Consider the following 12,378-nt stretch of genomic DNA (forward strand, 5'->3'; position numbering starts at 1 on the left):
GGAGAGAGAATAAACTATTTGAAATGACAGGGTGTGAATGGTCAGGAAAGAGTACTGTTAATATTTCACTAGCATGGAAATAGCATCCGCCTCCTTCATTGGGGCACAGAAAAGAATGCAGTGAGCACAAAGATTGATCTGGAAGTACCCCACCTGTGATGGGCTTATCACCCACCTGTGATGGGTGATGTGGTGCTTAGCTTACCCAGCCGGCACCTCTGGTGCAGTGTGGGCAAGGTGACTGACTACAGGGTTGTGTTGGGGACAGGGGAGGCAGGGGCTGCTGAGGTCCCAGAGCCAGCACCATCCCACCCAAACCCTCATGAGGAAGCATTTGACCTTTGCATTGATTTGCAGCCGCCCAGCATATGCTTTATTTTAATGAGCGGAAAGTTAGGAACATTCGCCTGGACAAGCAAGGACACATAACAGAGCGAGATGACGTGGCTTAGGTTTGTTTTCTGGCAGAGGGAAGGCGGTCGTGTTTACTGTGTGGCAGGAACCTTCCACCTGGTCCTCATGGCAGCCAGGGGAGGCTGCAACAACCCTGGTTTTATAAAAACTGAACAGCCCTGAGCCTCCGAGTCCTGCACGTGCCCAAGGTCAGAAGCGGTGACCCAGAAAATCATCCTGGACTCAAGAATTACATAGCATTGAGAAGCCTTTTTTTTACCTTTGCCCTGCACGGCCCCTTGTCCCCAGGCCTGGCTGTCGCCTGGCTGCCAAGTGGCATGTGGGGGCTTGTCCTGCATCTGTTTTGGAGAGTAAAAGGAAAGAAAATTTGACCTTGGAGGAAAGGGCAGTGCCTTGCCGACATGCACCCAGTTGGAAGCTAGCAGGGAGCGCCCAGTATGCTCTCTGTCTACCTTTTTCTCTCTCTCACGATACTGAATCTCCGATTTCCATGTAGATTAGGTGAAGCGCAAAGACTCTCTTAGCCTCTTGAGCCTCTTAGTCACTTGAAGCACAAAGACTCTCAGCTGGTTGGGATGTTTTTGACTTCATGTATCTCAGAGATGTTCTGAAGTCCAATGAGCTGAATATACAGATGAGTAAGACCTGGACGGAGGGGTGATCAAACGGGGTTTTTAGAACCAGAAGACACCTTAGCAGCATCTGGAACAACCTCCTCCCTGGTTTCATAAGTCAGGGTCACACCCATCAGACAAGCAGCAGGGGCTTCTGGATTCAGGATGCAGGCTCTGCATCATCACAGGCCAGGGGTGGCCCCTGCTTGTCAGGTAGTCACTTACAGGAGTGCCATCCCAGTGTGGATCAAGCTCTGAGCGGTGGCTCAGGCCCCAAGCTGGCCTGGGCTCCAGAAGTGGCATGGAGGGTCCAGCGTGTCCTCTTTCACACCATGCTGCCACCCTCTCGTTCGTTCATTCCCCGGTTCCTGCTCCCTGGAGGTGGGATCGCAGGTGGGGCCTGGGGTGGGGTTAAGTGCGAACCCCGTAGCACGGCCCCTCTGTTCATTCTCATTTCCAGTAATTCCAAGTCAGGTGTGGCCACTGCAGATTTATGAACATGAGTTGGGTCATTTTAAACCTTTCCACTGTACATTTCCTGGGTGACTGACTTTTCAAGGCAGCCACGCCCCTCAGCCTGCTCAGCGAGTCCTCTGAAATCGGAGCTGTTTTGTTCCTGCCGCTGGGAGGTTGGGTGGGTGGGAGTTTGTGGGAGAGCTCGTTTTAGCCCAGGTTAACTTAGAGGCAGTTCGGTCTGCTGCTACAGATGACCAGGAAACTTTGGCATGTATTTCAGAGAACCAGTGTTCCTTGGGGACAGTGGCGGGGGGGGGTACAGGTTGGAAGGCTCAGGATTACCTAGAGGAAGACTTGGGGTTCCTGCCTTGTTATGCATCATCTTAGATGCAGGAGAGTGGCACTTATGTAAGATGGTTGAAGGGGCTTTCCGAGTTGGGCACATCTGGGTGCAGTGAGCATCCTTGGGTGCCAGATGCAGTGGCTGACTCATCTCTAGAACGTGGGGTTCCCCAGGCCCCTACTTCCCTTTCCAAATCCCTGCCTGGGGTTTTCCTCTTCCGAGAATTCTCTTACATGAGTGTCAGTGTTACGTGTTTCATGGAAGGGACCTCTAGAAAGACCCACATGGGACATTGTCTGGCTCGTCCAAGTCTTCTCTTAAAGCGCAAGTTCAAGGCAGAGAAAGTGCCGGGTGAGATCTTACATATATTGGATCCCACAGGGCAAAAAGTAGGATTTCTAGACTCTACTGTCAAGATACTTTTAGATATTCCCCTGCTCAATGATGCTGGGGGGAAAGTCTAAATTTCATTCTGTACAACCTTTCGGTTCTTACACTACTTGTGATCTTGCTAAAACCTCAGGTCATCTGAATCGTGCATCGGATCTTTGTGACGGAAACGATAAGGGTACCTCTCCTAGGCCTGGCAGCTAATGGCAGAAGGACGACACCCCAGGTGCGTGCCCTATGGAAGCAAAGTTACAGTCAGTTTCTTAGTAAAAGCTCTCACTTTTCACACTGATACTTCCTCAGAAACCAATAAAGAACCAGGCTCCACGGAACTGAATTTACCCACACAATGAGCATTCTTAGGCAATAAAAAAAACTTAGATAATTCGCTTCTTCCTCAGCCACATTACTGTTTATAAATAATTGAGAAAGTACAAGCTTGGTGACTTTGCTAGGTTTCCTAAAACAAAGGTATTGAAATCAAATCTTGAAGCCAGGACCCTGTCTCCTAATTCTAGTCTAGACATAGGGTTTGCTCCTCGCCCAGGTCTGTGAAGGAGCTGGGGGGGGTGGCTTAGGGGGGATGGGTGTCGGGGAAGAATTAGACTGTCCTTTAAAATCAAAGTCACTGGAGTAAAGTCTCCTGTGGCTTTTACGAATTTGGGTTTCCTCCAGGCTACTGAAGTTATTGTGGTGAGGAGGGGCTCCTAGGGTCACATTGGTACCTTCGGAGAGGCTGGGTATTGTCATCTTGTTTGGATGTGCGACTTGGGGAGCTACAGAATCTTTGCTGTCACTTTTTTTCCTGTCCTGGCCCTGTAGCCATATCAACATGCCCTCTGTGCTGTTGTTGGAAGCCGTCTGCATCTTCCTGTTTGCTGGAGGTAAGCGTTTGTGCTGGGGGCGGGGCGGTAAGGTGTTGGGAGGTTGGTTTGTCTCACATCCTGTCATTTTTAACATCTAGAAGTCTCTTGCATGCCTCTGAGTCTGTCCACTCCACGGCCCCCTGCGGGGTCTCAGCCCTACCATCTCACTCTTGGACCAACACAGTAGCCTCCTGACTGGTCTCCCTGGGTCTCCTCCAGCCCGTTTTCCACACAGCAGCCATTTCAGAGTGCAAGTCCGATCCTGTCTGGATCCCTCTCCAATCCTGCTCTCTGCCTGCACCTTTTAAGGAATGTCCCCTTGCTCTTGGAGGCCCTCCCTGATCTAGCCCCATTGCCACCGTTGGTCCTTTTCTGGTGGCCCCTCCCCACCCTCTCTGCTGCAGTCCGTACCCCTTCCTGCCCAGCGCCCTTCCTCCCTCCTGCCCTAGAAATTCTCAGTTATGGTGGCCCCTCTCCCAGGATCACTGCCTTACCCCAACACTGCCACTCTGGTAAACTCCTACTCACCCTTCAACACCCAGTGCATTTCCTCCTGGACCCCCAGATCAGGCCATATGCCCCTGTTAAAACTTCCTATAGCCTTGGACCCGTGGCTGTGGAGCACTTAACACAGCTAGGACTTTATTTCTGTGTGAATTTTTAAGAATTAGCATCCATCTTCTCCACCACAAATAAGCTCCATGAGAAAGAGACTCTGCATTTTCTTCCTTCACTCCTGTGTAATGTCAGCGCCTAGCGCTGGGCCGGGCATGTGCTCAGTGCTCACAAAGCAGATCTTCCCACTTCGTCTTTCCCAAGTTCTAGCTTCTGTGAAACACGAGATAGTAGGAAGGAACAGGTGTGGTTTGCGATTCTCGTGGCCAGGGCGACCAGCTGTTTGAGTCGAGCGGGAGCTTCCCGCGTCTCTGAGCTGCTCTCCCGCACTTCCTCCCTGGTGTGTACTTCCTCCCTGGTCGGTGTCTCAGTGAGGAGGTGTGCTGTCTCTGCTGAGGTGGCTTCTGTCACCACCTGCCTGTTCCCCGGAGCCTTGGGGCGGTGAGAGAAGTTGGAAGAAGAGGGATGGTTGCTCTGCTCACCTGTCCCCCCTCTACCCATGCAGGTGACAATGTAACACAGTGACTTCCTGGTCAGGACACTGGGGAGAGATGAGATGTGTTTGGCTACAGGGCCTGGACGCGGTGTCCGGAGGCCCAGGCACAGTGAAGTCCTGCTCCGGCTCATCCCAGCACTTCCCCTTTGTGGCCCTGACCATGTCACAGAACCCTTGAGCTGACCATCCTGAGTTATACAGATGAGGCAGGGAAGGCCCAGAGAGGCTGTGTGACTTGTCCGGGGTCACACAGCTACTGATAGCAGAGCCGAAATGAAAACCCAACTCTCCTGATTCCCACCACTCTGGTCGCCTGTGGGAGAGAGAAGGAGGTCCAGGAATTCTCTCTCTGAGCCTTGGCTGTAGTGAAAGGGTTTCAGTAGATGAGCGATCTCCTTAGCACCGCCCACCCCTCCAAGGAGATCCAAGTTCTGGAGCCCAGGCAGGTGGTCTTCAGAGGCTAAAACAGCCATTCACTGGCTCCCTCTGCCCGGCCCTCCTCTGCAGAGTCCTGAGGTCATTTCAGAGGCGAGCAGTGGAAGCGTGGAAGCGTCATCCAGGCACCAGGAGGGCTCACCAGAAACCCGACACCTGCTGTGGCAGCAGAGTGCAAGGCACAGATGTCACATTAGCTAAGTGACATCTTTAGTAAGTGGTCTCTGGTCACGGCAGTCCTGTCGCTCCCATTTAGGGAGCTGGCTGGCCTGTCTCCACTTGGAGGATTTGCCAGTAAGAGGCTTAGAAAGGAGCAGTGTTTTCTTGTAGGGCGTTAGGGATTCCTCAGCTCCTGGGCCCTTTGCCAGTAATTCCTGGGCTGGTTCAGGAAACCGTAGTTGCCTGCTCGCTGTGTGCAGAGAGCTGGGTGAGGCTCTGTGGAGGACAGGTGGCGATGTTCCTGCCCTGGGGGCTTCTGGGGGAGAAGGGCCATGGCAACATTGCGCCCTATGGGGTGGGATGTAGCAGGGGCCCCACAAGTGGGCAAGATTTTGATGTCTGAATGCAATGAAGCAGAAAGCCTCTTTGCTGGAATGACAACTTGCTGAATTATTGAGTGATTTTTGTGTTCTTTTTTGGGGTGTAGCAGGTGGGAAGTATTATCGTGCCTCTGTGCCAACATCTGCCATTTACTATGGAAGTGGGTGATTTTTGTTCCTTTAATTCAGTCTACTGTGTGTATTTATAGTTTATGTCTTATTTCTGTCCCTGGTGGCAGAACAGCAGGGACAAATCACACGCTGTCTTAGATCTCATGGAAGGTACTTGCCTGACAGATTTGGATTGTGGAGCTAATTGCTGGGTCAGCATATTGGCCTAGAACTGTCTTTTCTGTGAGCAGAGACTGAGAGAGGGCATATCAGGTCAGGAGAAACAGCTCAAAGATTATGGTGGGGAGGTGGTGGGGGGAGGACTAGAAACCAGTTTCATTTACCCTGGGGAGCAGGAACAGAAGAGCCCAGGAGGTGCCACAAACAAGGGGCACCCCCAGAACCCAACGCCATCTTTCAGTGTCTCCCCGCTGATCACTTCTTTGGCATTTGCAAACCCCCTTGAGCCCAACTTCGCTGCATTGTACAATCACCCCCTCCACCCCGGTCCTTGGCTTCCTCTCCTTTACCTCCGCCCCCAGCAGCAGCCCATGCTGTGGCCCTTCCTCTGGCCCCTCTGTGGCCCAGTCTGCTCCTGGGCCCTGCACACCCCAGCTTGGTTTCCTCTGTGCTAACCCACCAGACCTCTCCCTGGGCACAGAGCCCCCTGTCACCAGACACAAACCACACCGCGCAGTGGACTTTTCAGGTCACCTCTCCAAGCGACGCCCTCATTGCTCTCAAACTTGATTTTGTTAAGTTGTTACTGATTGCCCTCATACACCATTTTGCAGGTGTATCAGATATCATATAAAAGAATGAAAACCATCCGCGAACTTTCTACCTTAACACTTATTAGCCCTTGTTAGTGTTAATGGAATTGAACGAATATGTCGGCATTCACTCATAGACCTGTCCCTTTGGATATCTGTTCCCTCCGGAATTCCTCTATCACAAAGAGTGTGGAAGGCAGTGTCTCAATGCACACTTTTCCTTCTCCAAATCATTGTTCCTTCAGATCAGGCCCCAGGTGTGACACCACACGGTCAGAGGGTGAACGCATTTTTGTGGTGCTCAATATATTTAGCCAAATGACTTTCCAAAAGGGGACTTTCAGCCAAGATAGAGGCAAAGGTAGACACACTGTGTCTCCTTGTACAACCCAAAGAAGGACAACAGAAATTTAAAAACAAAAAACAACCAGAACTGACAGAAAATCAATCTGCATGGAAGTTAGACAACCAAGGAGTTAAAGAAGAAACACTCACCCAGACTGGTGGGAGGGGTCGAGATGGGCAGCTGGGTGGAGAGGACTCACAGCAAGGCGGCAGCTGGCAGAGTGGGCAGTCCCACATTAAAGTGCAGATAAACCAGGAGGAGCAACTGGGGAGCGAGACAGACCACACAACCCAGGGTCCCAGCACGGGGAAGTAAAACCTCAAACCTTTGACTGAAAACACCTGAGGGGGTTGAGCTCCTCAGTGGGAGAAACTCCCAGCCTCATAGGAGAGTTAATTGGAGAGACCCACAGGGTCCTAGAACACATACAACCCCAACCACCTGGGAACCAGCACCAGAAGGGCTGACTTTGCTGGTGGGTGGGGGAAGTCACTGAAATCTGGCAGAGGGCAGAGCAAGCACCACTGTTCCCTCTTGGACCCCTCCCCCACAAACAGTGTCACAACACCGTGCCACGTCACTGCGTGAACAACCACATGATGGTTGCCCTGCCCTGGTGAACACCTAAGGCTCCGCCCCTCACTTTGTAACAGGTGCATCAAGACAAAAAAAAAAGGCCCAAATGAAAGACCAGATCAAAGCTCCAGAAAAAAAATACAACTAAGCGATGAAGAGATAGTCAACCTATCAGATGCACAGTTCAAAACACTGGTGATCAGGATGCTCACAGAATTGGTTGATTTTAGTCATAAATTAGATGAAAAATGAAGGCTATGCTAAGTGAAATAAAGGAAAATGTACTGGGAACCAATAGTGATTGGAAGGAAACTGGGACTCAAATCAATGGGGTGGACCAGAAGAAAGAAAGAAACACCCAATCAGAAAAGGATGAAGAAACAAGAATTCAAAAAAATGAGGAGAGGCTTAGGAAACTTCAGGACATCTTTAAATGTTCCGACATCCAAATTATAGGAGTACCAGAAAGGGAAGAGGAAGAACAACAAGTGGAAAACTTATCTGAACAAATAATAAAGGAGAACTTCCCCAATCTGGCAAAGGAAATAGACTTTCAGGGAATAGGCAGATGAAGTGCTTCCCAGATAAGGCCAAGTTAAAGGAGTTCATCATCACTAATATGAAATGTTAAAGGAACTTATCTAAAAAAAAAAGATGATAAAAAATATGAATGGTAAAATGACAACAAACTCACAGCTATTGACAACTGAACCTACAACAAATAAACTAACTAAGCAAACAACTAGAACAGGAACAGAATCACAGAAATGGAGATTGTATGGAGGGTTATTAGTGGGGATGTGGGAGGGGGAGAGAGGGGGAAAAGGTACAGAGAATAAGTAGCATAGATGGTGGGTAGAAAATAAGCAGGGGAAGGTTAAGAACAGTATAGGAAATGGAGAAGCCAAAGAACTTATATGTGTGAAACATGGACATGAACTTGGTGGGGGAATGTGGGTGGGAGGGGGTGTGCAGGGCAGAGGGGAATAAACAGGGAAATGGAACAACTGGAAAAGCATAATCAATAAAAATATTTTTTAAGAACCTTTCAAAAGGGTTGTGTCTACTTACAGGTGCCACCACTGGAAATTTTTCCTGAATTAAGCTTTCCCAGTTACATTTAAATTTAGAAATTTCACATTTAAAATGGTATCTTATTGTTGGAGTTACAACGTTTTATCATTGTGCCTTTCCGTGAGTTCTCTTTCTCCTGAGTTATCTGTTCACATCCAAGGTGCGTTTCTCTGGCATTCAGTAGAGAACCCAGTTATTATAGCCTGCCAGGGGTAAAACCCACTTGGCTCCTCATCACCCCTCTGTGTAGTTTTTAATTTTTCTCTTCAAATGCAAAGGTGCCTGATATGAGAGGGGTAATTGGGGGGTTGCTTTATGCTATCCATCTAGTAATTTTTGAGATACAGTGTCATTAGGCTCCTCCACATTCCTGTCTCCCTTTTTATTACCTGTTTACTCTGGTCACCCAACTTAGAGATGAAGACTCCTTCCTCTCTGTCTTGTAATGATGGCTTCTGGTGTCTTCTCTCCTAGCGCCCCCCACCTTCCCCCTTCAGGAAATCCAAGTCGGCAGGGAGACCATTGGGAAGATTTCAGCCGCCAGCAGACGTAAGCGCATGTTTTAGTCAACCCTCTGAACGCCCACTCCAGCCTCTTTGTGACAGACCCACGGGAAACCGTGTTGCTCCAGACAATTTCCACCCCACTCCCATCTTCCTTTTATGCTGTGGCCACAGCTGATCTCACAAAACAGGCCCGACCACGTTCCTCTCTTGGGTGAATACCTGTCCGTGGTAAATCCCTGATGCCAAATTCCTTACAACTTTTTTAAAATATATTTTTTATTTTTCAATTAAAGTTTACTCTAAATATTATTTTGGTTTTGGTTTCAGGTGTATGGCATAGTGGTTAGACAGTCCATCATATACTTTACGAAGCAATCCCTGACATTTCCAGCATGTACCTGATGCCAAACAGTTATCACGGTGTCACCAACCACATTCTCTGCGCTGTGCCTTATCACATCCCAGGACTATTCTGTAACCACCAATCTGTGCCTCTCAGTTCCTTCACGTTGCCCCTCCCTCTGCCCCTCTGGCAACTGCCATTTTGTTCTAGATTCTACACATAAGTGAAATCGCAGGGTCTTTGTCTTTCCCTGACTGCCTGATTTCACCTGTCGCCAGATTTCTCGGCCTGTGCTTGGAGGTCTTCTGTTGGTGACCACTGTCTACCCAACCAGCCTCGTCTGCGGCTGTATTCCTTCCCCTTCCGCCCTGCTCAGCCTCCCTGCCCCGTGCTCAAGCTGCAGCAGCCACGCATCTTCATGCGGATTCGAGCTTTGAACTCTAGAGCCACGCAGCCTGGACTTGGGTCCTGGGTCCACCGCTTCCCAGGACTCAGTCTGTAGGAATGTTACTGAATCGCCCTGCACCCTGCTTTCCTCATTTCTCCAGTGGGAACAAACCTCCTAAATCTACTGGTGAGGGTGTGGGGTTAGGGGGCTGACAGCTAAATGATACAGGGTGTCTTTATGAGGTGACGGAAAATGTTCCCAAATGGACTGAGATGATGATGGAATGAACCTGTTAAAGAACTTGAGACAATAGTCATCTAAGGGTGCACGTGAGCATGGAGCTACTTGGAGCATATAAAGTGTTCAGAGTGGCACCTGGCACTGGGGAAGTCGCAGTCAGTGCCAGGTGTGATTACTTGAACTGCTGGGTTATAGGACCTGTGGTACCAGGGTGCCTGGCTGTGTCCCAGACTAGACTGTGGCCCCTAAGGGCAGGGACCAGGCTCTTCAAATCGCTCCCTGGCCCAGCAGCCCCTTCTGTCACAACGCTCAGTTGGTGGTGTTGAATTAGACTCTTCCCATTAGTACAGACTGTCACAGAAGGGCCTCCGGCCTGAACCCTGCCCAGTGTGACTTCCTTCTTGGACCTCAGAGGAGCAGCAGCTCCACCACTCCTGCCTCCTCTCTGCTTAGGGAGTGAGACCTTCTTGGGACCAGACAGCAAGGAAGCTGATTGTCACGCATCTGTCCCCTCCCCCCTAGTTACGTGGTGCTCGGCTGCAGTGGACATCCTGTTTCTGTTAGATGGCTCTCACAGCATCGGGAAAGGGAGCTTCGAAAGGGCCAAGCACTTTGCCATCACGGTCTGTGACGCTCTGGACGTCAGCCCAGATAGAGTGAGTACACGTCTTCCGGTGTCTGCATGTAGCATGTTTGGTTGCAAGCGATAGAAATCCAGTCTTAAGCAGAAGAGGGCATTTGCTGGCTTGTGGGACTGGGGAGACCAAGCATGGTGGGATCCAAGGGCTCGATCCCGCTTTTTCTTCTCTCCGTTTTGCTTTCCACAGTTGGCTTCCTTTCCAGGCAGGTTTTCCACATGTAGAACAGTTAGTTGCCCTGCATTGTCCTTCAAGCTAGTGACACCAGCAAAAAGAAAGTAGCCTTCTTTCCTTGCTGCTGGCTGAAGCCCCAGCGAGGGCTCTGACTGGGCAGGTGTAGGTCACATGACACTTCCTTACCCAATCACAGCAGTTCAAAGGAAGAGCTCATCTGGCTGGACCAGAAGGCAGTACTCATCCACTTTCACTGGGTGGTGGTAGACTCACTAGAGTCTCACTAGTTTGATTTCTCACTAGAAGATGTATTTGCACCACAGTGGGAAGGGGAAAGATTGTATCTACCTCCTAAGACTAGAATCTCAGCATGAAGCACAGGTTCTACCCTCTTTGTTCATGTGAAAGGCCCTACTCCTGCCTGAGTGAATGCAGCCAGGATGTTTATTCTTTCTGGCTCCAACTAGCAGGTTTTAATTATCCACAGAGTGGGCTAGCTGTGGCTCTTGTGGCTAAAAGAAGGGCCACTTTGGACAAAGTCAGTAGAAAAGTGGGTGGTGAGTACATACAGACAAATCCCAGAAGACGAAGCACAAATTGCCCTTGGGTATATGAAAAGATGCCCAACGACCTCACTCAGTGGAATAGCACATCTCCAGCCGAGATGCCATTTTTCACTTAACTGGATTAGCAAACACCGAAGTCTGGTGACATGCTCCCTGCAAGTCTGCGGGAATGGGTGGGAGTGTGGAGCCTCTCCAGAGGGGAAGCTGACAGTGTCCATCACCCAGCACTTTATTCTAAATATACTCCCACAGATGATTTTCCCAGATTGCATTCCTGGGTTAACCCTAAGAAAACCACTAGGGTTTAGGAGCAAAAATGGCCTTTCATGAGGACGAGATTTTCTCCAGAAGAGCATGTCACCTGGGAGAGCGAGCACATTACCCTGGACCCCCAGCGGTCTTGCACAGCTATCTGAGGACACAAATCAGAGCAGCGCTGAAGTTCCAACCATGAAGTCAACCCATCACAGACTCTAAAAGGGCCAGGGCCAAGGACTGCTCAGTCTCCATCCTCTCTCACACAGGGCTGAGCTTTTAAAAGGAAATGATTCCCTATACGATTCTACTAGTTATTCATGGAGGAATAGCCATAAAGATCCAACATTCTTGACCTTGGCATTGATGGAGTATGTCCTAAAGTAAGTGACTGAGAACTCCCAGTGGAAGGCAGGTTGGGAGAGAAGAACTGTGTGGATTATTAGAGGATGTTTACAGACGAGGAAATAGGCTCAGAGTGGCTAAGTGACTGCCTAGGGTCACACAGCAATCTCGGAAGTGAGCTAAGGGTGGAGGAGCTGGGGCTCTTGACTTTCAGCTCAGGATCTGTTTCATGTGGTCATTTGTCCCTACCCACTGGGCTGTGATGAGGTGATGAGACTCAGACTTCACCCCCTGCCGTCACGTGGGAAGTGGACCACGTGGTATTGTGTGTCTGGGCGTGAGAGTGTGTATGTGTGTACATGGGGGTGCTGATGGAATTCAGAATCCTCAAAAAGAGTCAAAAAACTAGGACAAAAAAACCTCACGGCTGGTGCCGTTGTTGGGAGTAGCTGTCCCCAACCGACAGGGCACCGGAGTTCAGGAAATCTGATCTCAGCGTTGCCACACCTAGACACTGAGTGACATTCTTAGGTGAGTCCTGGCACCCCAGACAGTGCCCACAGCAAGGAGGGGAACAGGGAGAGGCCTGGAAATTTCCATAAATGAGGGAACCTGATTAGGTACGGAGTGGCTCCATTCTATTAAGGGGGCAGGAGCTGGGTGTGTAAGGAGATATATGTGGGTTGGCCCAAGAAGAACTTTCTCACAGCAAGACTTACTGAGCAGAGTCAGGTGTCTCAGCGAACGAGCGAGCGAGTCAGCCTCCTGACCCGCCTGGGGCTCCGGCAGACTTGCTGGAATTCTAGCAAAGGGTTTTTTTTTTTTTTGCATCAGGGCAACTGCAGATGCTTCCACCTGATTTGTGGCTTCAGGTT

At 50.0% G+C, this 12,378-nt stretch overlaps 1 protein-coding gene across 3 annotated transcripts in view; it reads left to right on the top strand.

Annotated features, from left to right (window-relative positions):
* VWA2 (von Willebrand factor A domain containing 2) overlaps window positions 1-12,378 on the top strand; it is a 44,297-nt gene that overhangs the window by 5,726 nt on the left and 26,193 nt on the right. For all 3 annotated transcript variants that reach the window (XM_053668447.1, XM_053668446.1, XM_037132843.2), the window contains exons 2-5: window positions 2,351-2,443; window positions 3,040-3,101; window positions 8,523-8,597; window positions 10,048-10,181. In XM_053668447.1, coding sequence (XP_053524422.1) covers window positions 2,421-2,443; window positions 3,040-3,101; window positions 8,523-8,597; window positions 10,048-10,181 — 294 coding nt within the window. In that variant the 5' untranslated portion in view covers window positions 2,351-2,420. The remainder of the gene's footprint in view (window positions 1-2,350; window positions 2,444-3,039; window positions 3,102-8,522; window positions 8,598-10,047; window positions 10,182-12,378) is intronic.

This window comes from Artibeus jamaicensis, unplaced genomic scaffold, assembly GCF_021234435.1.
Source record: "Artibeus jamaicensis isolate MK-2021 breed Jamaican fruit bat unplaced genomic scaffold, CSHL_Jam_final contig_490, whole genome shotgun sequence".
NCBI classification, from domain to species: Eukaryota; Metazoa; Chordata; class Mammalia; order Chiroptera; family Phyllostomidae; genus Artibeus; species Artibeus jamaicensis.